At 38.6% G+C, this 14,394-nt stretch overlaps 1 protein-coding gene across 4 annotated transcripts in view; it reads right to left on the bottom strand.

The window, feature by feature from the left end:
• The window catches only part of FBLN2 (fibulin 2), a 155,414-nt gene that overhangs the window by 103,591 nt on the left and 37,429 nt on the right, over window positions 1-14,394 (bottom strand). For 2 of the 4 annotated variants that reach the window (XM_025174300.2, XM_007421802.3), the window contains exons 2-3: window positions 3,850-3,947; window positions 1,856-3,282 (exon numbers count right to left, since the gene is read on the bottom strand). In XM_025174300.2, coding sequence (XP_025030068.1) covers window positions 1,856-3,179 — 1,324 coding nt within the window. In that variant the 5' untranslated portion in view covers window positions 3,180-3,282; window positions 3,850-3,947. Of the gene's footprint in view, window positions 1-1,855; window positions 3,283-3,849; window positions 3,948-5,939; window positions 5,962-7,823; window positions 7,844-14,394 lie in introns of those variants that run through there. The other 2 variants (XM_088134155.1, XM_025174312.2) reach the window with 2 other exon arrangements.

Raw genomic sequence — 14,394 nt, 5'->3', positions numbered from 1 at the left:
TTAAGTTAGCCCTGGCAATAAAACAAATGAGAAATGCAAGCACAGAGGCTCTCTGAGTGACAGGAAAGGGAGAGGCAAGCCCTGCAATCTTTAGATCGCAAGCATAGTTTATTTTGGGCAATATCCATTATGATCTGATCTCACTTATCACAGTGGGAACAGGAAGAGATCGTTTTATGGCTCTTTGTTACAGAGATGAAATGTAACAGAAGTCAAGCTCCTAAACAATCAGTGTTTCCTGTATGCTTTTGCAGATATGTGGCATGGGCCCAACTAAATATGATGGTCAGCTTATTAAAATATGTCATGCCATAAAAGTGATATTAAATTTGTCTGAAAATAATACACAGTGTAACTATAGAGGCAATGCTATGGTACAGTACTGGTCCTTCTTTTAATTACTCTAACTGCAATCTCATTCTTGGCGCTTCTAGTTTCCATAACATAGACTGATGAGTTGTGTTAACTCTGTTCATGCATATCGGGTGGTTGCATCTCACCAATCATGCCATGAGAGCATAATCTCAGTGTTCCTGTGGCAATGGGTGACTGGCACACTGGAAGCATCCATTGGTTGGGCTGGAAACTTTGATAACTTCTCTGTTTCATTTTCAGATTGCTAACATCACTGGTTCCTTTCAACACATGACAAAGCTATCTACAGCAGCCAAATCTACAAAAACTGCCCTAGGAGATGAACTAATATTTTTATTAATCCACAGAGAGATTTAACATAAACACTGCTCTTTTAGCAAATCAGTTATTAAAGAAGAACTTCTCTTTCAAAGGAGCAAGCAGCTCCATTTTCAGCACAGTTCATAAACCAGTTCATACTGCAGTTTGAGATAATATCGCAGAATATATACAGCAGTCACAGAAGTCCACATGTTCAAAATTTAACCAATACATTGTAATAGTCAGTAACAAATATTGATTACAAACTTACTTAACATTGACCAAACACTTATAGCAATTATTTTTTCAGTTAAGATAATAATTTTGTATTTTCATCAAATCTTTAAAGCCACTTAAATTCAAACTTTAATTTTCCTTTTTCGTTGACAAGTATCTGCTTAGATCAAATATCTTTAATGAAGATACGTGAATTAAAGTAAAATAGATAGCAATAACATTTTTTATGAGGTGTTAAAATTTATATTGCAATCCTCTAAAAGTGTATTCCTCTACGAACAGGCCGCCTGTTTGTCTACCTTATTCACAGTATCCTTTTGTTAAAAATAGGGGAAAAAGCCATCAAATCTGGGGGTGGTTCTAAGCTCATGTTAACACTGAAAGATGGCAGAAGATGCTGGTTGCCCATCGCTGGCTGCCTCTATTTCCCCATGGGAGGAATGCTGTTATGGTATCTTCTTCTGGGAGTGTGCAAAGCCAGAAAGGCAGCACACTTTAATAATTACTGTGCAATAAAAGACAGAAAGATACTCACACACCCTTCTTAGTCATGTCAGAACTAAGGTACAGTAAGTGCAAAATGCCTACATCCCAACCATGTGAATTTCATCCAATTTTCTTTTCCGTGAGGAGAAAAAAACCAAAAGCTGTTTCTTTTCCATCAAATTGAATAGTTGAAAAAGTCCAATGTTATTTAACATAACCCCTCAAATAAAAAGAAAAATGGTGAATTACACTGCAGCTGTTTAGTTACCCACTCACTTTCACTAAAACTACACATCAGTATTCTACAGAGAGCTAAGATTTGTTTGTGACTCCTGAGTCTGCAAGAGAGTCAGTAGTGTTAGATCACAACTACATTTCATTATTGTAGGCAAACATAGACAACAGTTCTACTCTTTTTTACTAATTTAACGTTAAGGCATTGAAATCAAAATCTTACCTTCTGATAATCTGGAGGATGTATGAACAGAATTGGGATCTACGTCTTCATCAGGCGGGTAATGATAAAGTGTTTGAGACTGTTTGGAGGCTATCCAGTTATGGTCTTCTTTCAGTGCAATGAGTGATGATGGTGTTGGATTAAATTTGACTTCAGGGAAATTATCTCCTTTGGACTCCTTGAAATCCAATGATTTGGGTACTTTTAGTTTCTGGTCTTTTCTCATGTTTAGTTTGATTCTAAAGTGGGAATTTTCTCCTTGCTCAATTCTCCCATGGCTGACTGCGTTTAGCTTCTCCACTTGTGCCGTATTCCGGGGTGTCTCAGTTGTTGCCACGACTTCTTCCTTTAAAATAGTATTTGCAGTGGTGATCTTATTATATCCTTGCGGTACTCTGGTTGTTGATACTGTGCTTGTGTTAATCCTGACCTTGCTAATTTCACTGTTGCTCCTGTTTTCTGGATGATTCATGATAGGAATATTTGTGTTCGTTTGTTGCTGCATTACTGGGTATGAAATAGGCTGAGTCAGTGAAGGGGGAGTGATACTGCTTGCAAGGTAGTCATAATCCTCACTTTGTTCTTGGCCTATGCTCTCTTGTTCCAAATGTGTTGAATAACTGTAGTATTTTTTAGGTGGCTCCACCTGAGTGGTGTCTCCTTCTGGTGCCTCTTGGTCATAACTGTATGGATCATCATAGTGCTGCTCTAGTTCCATGGTATCAGATGGATTAGGGGAGGTTAATGTGGATTCATTACAATCCGGGAGCTGATAGCACATGAGGTCACCTCCAGAATTAGGGCAATGACATACTTTGCATGTAGGCATGCGGAATGTATGTCCTGCAGCATATTTCTGGTCTTCATGGACACAGCCTATTCTTCCACACTGCGGGCACCCATCTGCTGGTAGAACAGCATCAATGCAGTTTTGTGGAAGGTCTGGACATAACATAAACTGGCAGCTGATTTTGCCCCCACCTTTGGGACAAGAACATTCTGTACTTCCAAAGTCGACCAAATAAGACTGTCCTTCAGGTACTTTTCCATTGATAAAGCCTACATTCACACAATCATAGTACTGGTATCCTTCGCAAGTACAGCCATGTTGCAGACAAGAGGCACAGCATTCTTCAGGCTCAAGAACTTCTTCAATGCAATTTTCTGGCTGCTTACACTCCACACCTGTGCAATCCTTCTGTGTTGTTGCAATGCCAGTCCAAATAAGCACCAAGAGGACAGCGTTCATACAATATGAATGGAACACTTGGTGCCTATCCATAATCTTCCTAAATAAGTTTGGCAAGCATCCAGCTTTTCTCATCTTTTATGGGCTTCTTTTCCTGTTTTTACCACCCCCTTGAAATTCTTGTTCATTCAGCTCTTGGTCAGAAATATTTCCCTGGATTCTGTTTTGGAACTAGAGCCTGGGTTTATGAAAGAGAACTTTGTTAAAGACTATACTTCACCCATATCCTGTTAAACATTAGAGATATTTTTAAAAAGGGATAAAGCTCCAACATCTGGAGACCGACATATAAAATTAATCATATCCTCATCCAAGTAGTGTAGACACCAAACTCCAGGCTGCATTTTTTAATTTCTTTCTTTGTTTACACTACCTTTTTAAAAAGGGGTTTAAGAAGGGTATTTTTATCTATTTATAAAATAAACACACAGTAAAATAAATAGCAATAATTTTTATTGTAGTACCCCTGTTTATGGATTTAATATTTTTGGGTATCTTTTTCTTTAGCTTCCAGCTTTTAAAATAACTCTTGGCAAAGAAAGATACAAATCTTTCTTCTACAGATACAGGTTGACTATATTTCAGCACTATATCTCCTTCAGTCTTCTGATGAAAGTATGAATGGCAAGGCAGCATCAAAATGTTAATTCAAATTAATTCTGAACTGGGCCCAACTGAGTCTGAATTTAACTTGAAAAGTCTTATTCTACCACAGTTAATTTTTCTCACCTCCAATTTAACTTACTTGCAGTAAATGTCCATTGCAGGGCCTCTGTGAAGCACTAACTGCTATAATGAGCAAGCCCAGGAGGATGTGTGGTCGCCAGGAACCATGAGAAAGACCTGCAATGAAAGTAGGGATATTGGGAATCAGGAAGCTATTTTCCCATGATAACCTATTATCTTGCCCCTAACATGAGTCTTTATCACTAAGGTAGTATCGGGAGCACAGTGCACAGTAGATCCCAAAGTCCATCTGGTTTGGTCTAAAAATGATTTGTCTTCCACCTTGAATACAAACCAGTTCTTTGAGTCCTTTCTCAGACTTGTAGGTCAAGTGGAATATCACTATTTTTATAAAGATCTGTGTAATGTTATTTTCTTACACAGAACATGTGTTATTATTTCCTGTGGTACTTGAAGAATAAAGTAAATGACCATGCAGCAACCATTTCAGTGGGAGGTCAAAATGTCATGAAGAGACAGGGAGACAAATGATTTCTGTCTGCCCATTTCTACTATGATGTTGAAAGTGAAACTCCTGACCCTCACAGCTTCTGGATGTCACTGTAGGAAAAACTGGCTCCACTTCAGCTGGGATAACATATTAGCTAGAGAGAACAGTGTGGCTGTGTCTGAACTGCACATTTGCTTTCCTTTATCATTCACAAAACATAAACTTACTATTGAAGTACTTTGCAACAGTCTTTTTTTCACTTTTACTTTTCAGACATTGGACGCCCACATAGGAATATTCATGTAGCTTCAGCACTTACGCACACAAACTCTACATACCAGCAAGCAAATTTTGGTTGCCTTAAAGACTTCTGTTCTTTCTTCTTAAATGTATCCCAAATATGGGATTCCAAAAGCTATGATTAAATTCTGAATTGAAAATAAAACTGATAATAAAATTCAGAAGGTGATGGCAAGAGACTTACATATCCACTTTTGTACATGAAGGTACTGATATACTCCCAATGATTTACAATACAGGTGGTCCTTTCTTAATAATGCTAATTGGGACTGGAAACTCTTATCATTAAGTGGTCATAAGTCAAAAAACCATGTGATCACACTGCTTAGTGATGGCAGTTCCAGCAGTCCTGGTTGCCGTCATTAAGCGAGGACCATGCAGGTCATTAAGTGAGGACCTCACATGACGACTTACAACTTCCTGACATGAAGGTTGCAAATTGTGATGATGTGATTGTGGGATGCTATAATGTCATAATTGTGAGCTGGTGCCAAACACCCAGATCATGATCACATGACTGACTGCACGGATACTATGATGCCTGTAAGTATGAGGACTGGTCATAACTACCACTCATTCAGCACTGTTCTAAGTTTGAATGGTCACTGAATGAGTGGTCATTTAACAAGGACCACCTGTACTATTAAAACTCCAAACATACAATAAAAACAGAGAATTAAAAATAAACAGTGTAACAATATACAGCTATGGGCATCAACCCCAGCTCACAGAACACCCATGAAGCCTCAAAAGTAGAGAAGTGTATTATTTGAATTCAAAGCAAGCCGAGGTATTTCAGATCTAGCATGGGCACCCTCACTGTGCCTCCACAGGTTCTCAAAGGAGCCATTCCTTTTCCTGGGCTTGTGTCACAGCCACGTAAGCTCAGGAAAATACATGCTTCAGGTTAGGAGGCATTTTAATAGGGGGGTCAGGCTGAGTTCTGGAAGCATTTGTAGATGTTGCCCCAAGATGTCACTAATGCATGAATAAATGAAGAACAGTATGCAGGGAGGAGACGGGCCAGTAAAAACCAGTGTTAGCTAATACAACTATCTCAGTTAGCTTGGAATTCACAACAGCTCCAAACCGTTCAACTGCTGCAATTCCATTAGGGCCAAGCATTCATCCCAGAGAACCCTGAAGTTTCCATTTTAGAGCAGTTCATGTAGAATCATTACAGCACATCATTTTAGTTGATTTCTAGTTGTTCTTTCATGTTGTAAAGGGCATTTCAGTTACATTTCCAGGGTATCAGGGTATGTGTGAAAGCTGCACATTTTATATTTAAATCTGGTAGAAAGTCTGTTCCCACTGCATTTCAGTTTAAAACATGTTTTCATACTGATTTTACCCACCTTCACATTTTCTTGGCCTTTGCAATCTTGAGAACTGATAGGTAAGACAGAAGTAAATGAAACAAGGAAGGTTTGATAATTGTATGATGGTACACAGTTTCCAAAGTATAACATCTTACAGTGAAACACTTATATTCTGTATGATCTATTCTTTTTTCATTAGTCTGATTAGACAGTTGGCTGTGAAAATGCTGGCAAGAGAAATAGAGGTTTCTGTTAATTGTACAGGTAGTCCTCAAATTACGACCATTTGTTCAGTGACCATTCAAAGTTATGACAGTGCTAAACGAAGAGACTTATGAACGGTCCTCAAAGTTCCAGCCATTGCAGCACCCCCGCTGTCACATGAACAAAATTTGGTTGCCTGGCAACCAGCTTGCACTTATGACCAGTTGTAGCATCCCGCGGTCATTTGCACCCTTCCCTGCCAGCTTCCCCCAGGCAAAATCAATAGGAAACCAGCAAGGAAGGTTGCAAGTCACTGGGGTAAGACTCCTCCCACCTTTCTTCACTTGCATGCACTGTGCCCTCCTTCCCCCCTTTGTTTGCACACACCCTGTGCTCTCTTTCCCTGGCAATTGCACACACGCATGCATGTACCCCACACCCTGTTTCCATGGCCTCCCTGCGATGGCACACCCCCTGCACCCTTTTTCCATGGCCTCCCTGTGATCACACACATGCATGCATGTATGCTCATTTAGCAACTGCCTCATTTAGTGACTGTTCCATTACAGTGGTGATGAAAAAGTAACTTTACAAACAATCCTTGCATTTACAGCTTTCACAAGTCTGTAAAGCAAAGGAAAGCTGAAGTAAGATCATAAGCAGAGTCATGGTTTCACTTAGCAACCGCTTTGCTTAATGACCAAGTTGACAGTCCCAATTGTGGCTGCTAAACGAGGACTACCTGTATTAAGAAAACAGAGCATGAATACTAGTAACAGAAACCTAAAAGTCATGGTAACCACTGTTTGTTAAATTTTGAGAAGGTTAGAAGACTCAGTGAAAAATGGGAGTAGATGAGCAAGATTAAAAAGTAGATGAACAGAAGTCAAAAGAATCATGGAAAAAATGGCAAAGATCCATCTTTTATCATCTGATGCTCACCAGTTGCTGGTTGGTGAAGGTGTTGTAAAAAGTAGAAAGAAAACATTACCATCAGCAGCCATGTCAAACCATCAAAAATAGGGTATGATGTCGTCTCTTCCCTCTCTCTCTATGCCTTAATTTACAAATCTGCCCAGGTTAATTTTTAGAATTCAGAACTTAAAGTGTTGAATAAAAGAAATTGTGTGTTCAGCAGAGATATTTTTGCAGTATTTCATGTGCCTGTGCATTTAGAACATAAACAATAAGTGATTTGATAACTTTGATAAGCATCAAAATTAACCTCTCAGAGGATTTTCCTTTGTATATGCTCTCCTGAAAGTTTGCATTGTTGATTCATGTGCAATGGCCTCCCATGCTTTCAGTCCACAGCGTGCCTACATGCTTCCTTTGCTACAATCTTTGGAAGAGAATGGAAAGCATGCAAATAAAATGAATAGCTTTCTTCTGCCATTAGAAATATTGTATTTTGGACCGAGCTTTATTAAATAAATCATTTCTTCTTTTTTAGTGCTTGACTTAGTCATGTATTTGAATGTTACCCCAGGCTCTATGAATAGCCAGTTGTTTTACCAAGGCTGGGTGGGGGAATGTGTCATTGGAAAGACCATACACCTGGTTTATTCTCATGAGAACCTTCCTTTCCTCTCCCTTGCACTGTTCAAATTAAACACATATTTCCAGTGATGGAAAATCAAACATTCTCTTTAACTGGGCCCCTTGATTCACATGACCATACTCTTATACTTACCATTACTCTGTTCTGATAGTTACCTAGTGTATTCTTACTGGGGTGAATGAAATTGCCCAAGATATAAATCCTCTCAGCAAAAAGTTTGAGTGCACCACAAATGAGACCACAGAGTACAATCTGAGGAAAGCAGAAAGAATGAGTCTGTTGACAGAAAGAGCAACTTGCAGCTATAAAACAAAGGTTTGATAGCCGTCTCATATAAAATCCATAGAAGCTGGTGAGAATTTAACTGTTGATATATTTGGATCCTTCCTCTAGTTCTGCAGTGCTCCCTCATCATGGCATGAACGCCCCTGTTCTTGGGAGGGAAGAGTAAAGCAGGCCGGCAGGGTATACCAAGGATATATACTCTCGCAGGATCACCCAAGGCATGAAGGTCATCTCAGCTGCCCAGCTAAAGCAAGCAAGCCCTTATATTAGGCAGCTGTGACATAGAAAGATGCTGGAGGCAGATGATCACTTTAGTGACAATGACAAAGGCATCGTTTCATACTGTGTGGGAGAAGGCAATGGTAAACCTGTTTTTAGCAAGAAAGCCACACGCATAGACGAGATAAGTGATTGACAATATCGTGCTGGATGATGGGCCCCTTAGGTCAGATGGCACTCAACATGCTGCTGAGGAAGAACTGAGTTTTTCAGAGTATTAATGGTATTCGTGATTCAGTTAAATCAAAGCCTTTGGGAAGTCTAGTTGCCGATAATGCTGTGCAGGAAAAGAAAGTCCCAAACTGCAAAGACAGAATTAAAATAAGAACATAGAACATAAGAAGCTTGAACATGGGAAATACAGTGAAAGAGTAAATGAATTAACTATGCATTGACATCTTAGGCATCAGTGAATAGAAATGGACTGGAATTGGATAGTTTCATTCAGAAGATCATACTGTTTACTATTCAGGACATGAAAAACAAAGAAGAAATAGCACTGCTTTCATAGTCAGAAAAGATGTAGCAAAGATAGTATTTGGGTGAGAGCTGGACCATCAAGAAGGCAAAGCGCCGAAGAACTGATGCCTTTGAACTGTGGTGCTGAAGAAGACTCTTAGGAGTCCCCTGGACTGCTAGGAGGTCAAACCAGTCAATCTTAAAGGAAATCAACCCTGATTGCTCATTGGAAGGATTGATAATGAAGCTCAAGCTCAGATACTTTGGTCACCTAATGCGAAGAGAGATCTCTTTGGAGAAGACCCTGATGCTGGGAAAGATTGAAGGCAAAAGGAGAAGAGGATGGCAGAGGATGAGATGGTTAGATAGCATCGCTGAAGCAATGAGCATGAAACTGAGCAAACTCAGGGAGGCAGTGAAGGACAGGAAGGCCTGGCGCGATATGGTTCATGGGGTCACGAAGAGTCAGACATGACTTAACGATTGAACAACAACAACAACATAGTCAATGACCAAATAATATCTATTAGACTTCATGGATAACCTTTAATATGACCGTTATCCAAATTCATGCTGCTTGTGGTTGGAGAATGGAATGCTAAAGTTGGAAATACTAAGAAGGAAAACATAGTTGTTCTGTACAGCCTAGGAAACAGAAATAATTAAGATAATTAGTTATCCATTTTTGCCAATCCACTTATTTCTTCATTGCTAACACAGCCTTCAAACAACCAAATGACACATACATACATGGACTTCACCAGATGAAGTACACATAAATCAAATTGACTATATTATTGGAACATGGAGGTGGAAGAGCTTAATTCAGAACACCAAATACATGGTCAGGGACTGACTGTGGAAGAGATCATAAACAGCTCATGTGCAAGTTCCAAGTCAAGGTAAAACATAAAAACAAAGCCAACCAGTTTCCACAATATGATCTTGAGCATATACCCACCATCTTCAAGGAAAGGATCAGGAATCACTTTGAAATCCTGAACCTTAAGATAGGGAACCAAAAGAACTATGGGATGAAATCAAAGATGTGTTAAGGATGAATGTGAAAAGATTCTGCCAAAGACAAAGAAACAGAAGAAAGCAAACTAGATATCAGAACAAAGAGTGGAAATTGCCAAGGAGGGGTGGGGGTGGGGGACCAAAGTCAAGAAAGACAAAGATTTCAGGAAGCAACTTAACAAAGATTTTCACAGAGCTATTAGAAAAGACAAGAAGTAGTATTACAATGACATCTGTAAAGGAATTGAAGATGGAAATAAATACAGAAAAAAACAAGGAAAATCTTCCAAAAGATTTCTGAACTTGAATTGGTATGCTAAAGGATGCAGATGCTAAGATAGGAACTGATTGAAAGAAAATCCAATTTAGCTATATACTGAAATTCTGTACAGTAGAGATGTCAGAATTCAAAATACCTTTCAAGATAAGGTATATTCTATTTACAAAACCCTCTAGTACTAAAAGAGTAAGTTAGATCTGACCTCAGGTGATTATCAAGTCTCGTCTTCTTGGTATTGATAGAATATCTACAGAAATACAGCAAGCAGCAGAGGAATCCGTAAAGATTCTAACCACACTATGCCAGCAGATGGTACAGTTGCCAACAGTTTGGAAGAGATCAATCTAGATACCAAATTAAAGAAAGGAGACTTAACAGAATGTGCAAACTATCATACAATATCCTTAATTTCACATGCTAGCAAAACAAGGCTTAGGATCATCCAATGCAGCACAGAGCTTTACATGAGATAGGAGATGCCAGATGTTCAAGCTGGTTTTAGAAAAAACCAAGGAATGAGAGACATTGCTGATGCATGCTGGATAAAGCCAAAGAATACCAATAAGAAGTCAGTATGTGCTTCATTTGATTATACAAAGGCCTTCGATTATGTGGGAATCCTAGAACTTCTCATTGTCCTCCTGAGAAACCTATACAGGATAGGAAACCACAGTCCAGAGAGAACATGGCAAATCAGACTGGCTCCAGGTGGGCAAAGAAAGCTGTATACTCTCTTATTTATTCAATCTTTGTACTGAAAGATAGGTAGATAGGTAGATGGACAGACAGACACAGTGGTATTTATACAGAACAATGCTGATTAGAAATTATTAACACCCTGGAGCCCTTGAGGTTCTCTGAGCTTGATTGTTTTCTTGTATACGTTTCATTACCCAGCTAGCCTTTTCAGGTTACCTAGCTGGGTAACAAAACATTTGCAAGAAAACAACCAAGCTCAGAGAACCCCAAGGACTCCACAGTTCAACTATACATTTTCTCTTCTATTGGTCTATTCTATTAACACTCTAATGGTCCCCTTAGAAGCCAAACTGTAAGTGATTATATTTACCATGTATGTATGAGAACCATTCTTGCTTAAAGTTGGTTAAACTTTATATTGTGAATATATACTGTTATTTTGCCATTGCTGCATATATATTGAGGGAAGCTGGATTGGAAGAAGATGAGCAGTTTTTTGGCTTCAAAGCAAAAATGTATTCCTAGGTTTGTTAATCTTCACGCTAGTGCAAACTAAATCAAGCCAGAATAGTCTAAATCTAACACTGACATACAGAAGCCCTCCATCTCAAGGTTGTTCTTTTCTAGTCTCCTCTGCATTTCCAATTAAACGTAGTTAATCTGTGTGTTGTTTTTGTCAGATGTGTTGTTTTAGTCAGATCTCCAAAACAATACACAAGATTGATTCAAGGCTGAAAATAAATTCTGAATGAATCATAGACTGTGTCACAATAAATCTCACGGTAAGAGTCCTTACAGGGGAAATAAATTATCCAGACAACACAATTTCTAAGATGAATAGTTAAATTCTGTGCCAATATACAGTAACATATCAATTGGGCCATATTTTGTTTTCTCCATATCAGTCTCCAACATATTTAGCCCCAGCTGTTTCTATCAATTTCCATATTTTTGAGAGCAAGAAGCTGATCACTACAGATAACCTTCTCCTGTAAATGTACTTTAGCCTTTGATCTTCCAAACACTCTCAGACTATTTAAGAACATTCATTCTCCTGAGGAAAGTCTGCCAATCATATCTTTTCTCGAAGTTAGCTGGTGGTCATGCAATGCAGGCAAACGTACATTAGGCACTTTTCAAAATGTAATCTCTTCCCCCACCACCCTCTTTGTCTTCTCTTTGTGGTTCACAACTGAGCTCTCTTGAGTGTCAAATAACACTTTTCAGAGCAATTCAACCATAGAACAAATTGACTTATTCCTCAGCCTACTTGTAACTGTTACATTTAGCTGTCAGACGGTCAGCCATCAGTAATGAATCAGATATTCTTCTCGAGATAAAAGAGATCCAATAGAGTATCCATATGTTTATCTGTTGTAAGAGATCTCAGCACATAAAAACATGGCTACTTTCTTGCAGCATAGAGGACAGAGAAGATACATTTCAATGTAATGCTCAACCATTGTCCACCTAGCAGAATGAATTTATGCCTCGGCAAGCCTTGGACTGGCATGTCCCTTCCACATTACACTAACTTCCACATTAGAGTAACTGCAGATTTTTATGATGTCCAAACTCTAAATTGTTGACATGATAAACTGCAATAGAAGTGTAACTTTCTGAAATTGTATATTGGGTCATTTCCTGAATTGTATATTATCTGGATTTGACAGGAATTACTTTGGTATTCCTTTAAATACCAAAGGTGCTAAGGAAAGAATTCAGACCAGAAACTGTAGCAGCAGCAAGATGTATGCACTTTCCTTTCTGAGCATCATGGGACTTTGTTAATACAGCTAGTCCTCAACTTACAAACACAACTGGAACTGGAACTTCCGTTGCTAAGCGATGCAGTTATTAAGTGAGTCACACCCAATTTTATGACCTTTTTTGCCATGGTCATTAAGCAAATCTGGCTTCCCCCATTGACTTTGCTTGTTGAAAGCCCCTGGGAAGGTTGCAAATGGCAATTATGTGGCCCCAGGACACTGCAACCTTTGTAAATACATGCTGGTTGCCAAGCGCATGAATTTTGATCACATGATCACAGGGATGCTTTGACAATCGTATGTATGAGGTCCAGTCATAAGTTACTTTTTTCAGTGCCTTTGTAACTTCAAAAGGTTGTTAAATGAATGGTTGTAAGTTGAGGACTACCTGTAGAAGTACTGTAAATGCTGTATCTCAACACCACCACATAATTATTATTAAATTCTGAGAAACAATGTGAGGAATAAAGTTTTTCTTACATTTTTTGTAGGATAGGAGAAACACTTACAGATACTGGGAGGTGGTTTCTTAGTTTTTGAGATTCCAGCAGCTTAATTAGATTTACCTGTATATAAATATGAGACATCATTATTTATTCCTCAATTAACAACCAGGGGTGCACTGACAACTTGTACCCACTATGACTGGAATGGAACAGAATTGCCCCTCTGTTGGATTAGATCTCTATTAACACACTGATTCCCGTCTTTCTTGATTTCAAAAATTATGGATTTCAGGGTAATAATACTCCTTCAGATAAGCACACAGTCTTAGTTGTACAGTATACAACGGGGGAGGAGTGTTTTTGTTTCTTACTGTTATTTGAATAAACATGGTTAAGAAGGCAGCAAAACTGTAATCCTTTGTTCATATTTTGTAAGATGAAATTGTTCCATGCAACCAGGTTTACTAGCTCTGCACCACTTCAGCTCGGGAGCTTTTTAAGACTAACTCAGGACTGGAGTATATTCTTAACCCCACAATATATGCATCATATGTATCATCTTCTGACAAAGATGTGATTTAGACTGCTTTTGCAAAACTCCCAGATCAGGAAATGTTGCTTCTATGATTTGCTTTAAAGCATATTCAGATTCAAATTTGCTCCTAAGGAAAGATGAACAAAGGATTGAGCTAACAGAATTTAACAGATTTTCAAGTCTTGAAAACTTGAATGGAATGTCAAATAAGATGCCATTTCCATAAAGTAAGATGCAGCAAAGACCACCTCTATAAATGAAAACAATGAGCATGGATTGAGGGGAAAAGATATTACACTAAATCACCTTATCAGGTGCATTTCGTGGGATACTCCCGCAGACTGAAATGTAATCTAATCTACCACATTTTAGGGCTTGAAAATAGAAAGCAAGATTAACTGCTGTTTTTATTTAAACAGCAGGCTTGATATAGAATAAACGGATTATTAAATTGATTCGCTTTTCAAAGCGGATTGTCATATGCCACGGGGAGATATTATGCTGGAGCATCATAAATAAAGAAGTGATGGACTCAACTATAAAGTACACATCAAAGAAATCTGAAAGCTTCAGTCTGGTGCTAAATTCACCAAGCTTTGGACAACAAGTGACATGACTCATAAGTGAGCTGATTGTTGCTTTGATTCAGTTTATATTTCCTATATGGAATCAAAAACATCTCCAAGCGCAGCATCTGCAAAAGCCTTTCAGGGAAATGGGGGGTGGGGGGCGGGGGCAATGCACACATAGTCAAATTATGTCCTTGAGGTATATGTGTGGTAAGTTCTTAACGAGCTTGGAGCTCTGTGCCACATTTCCTCTATAACCCAGAATCCTGTTAGAATGCCTGTTTTGGTTTCTTTTGGAAATTATAGACTATATTCTCCTTTTACCACAGGAAGTTGCTGTGGTCTTTTCCCAAATAATATGTGGTTTATAAACTAATTCTATATC

Source organism: Python bivittatus, unplaced genomic scaffold (assembly GCF_059951505.1).
Source record: "Python bivittatus isolate LINGU-HERP-01145 unplaced genomic scaffold, Pbiv_v1 ctg000080_np1212, whole genome shotgun sequence".
Taxonomy (NCBI): Eukaryota; Metazoa; Chordata; class Lepidosauria; order Squamata; family Pythonidae; genus Python; species Python bivittatus.
Note: the sequence above shows the minus strand (reverse complement) of the source record. Positions and strands in the feature narration are given on the sequence as shown.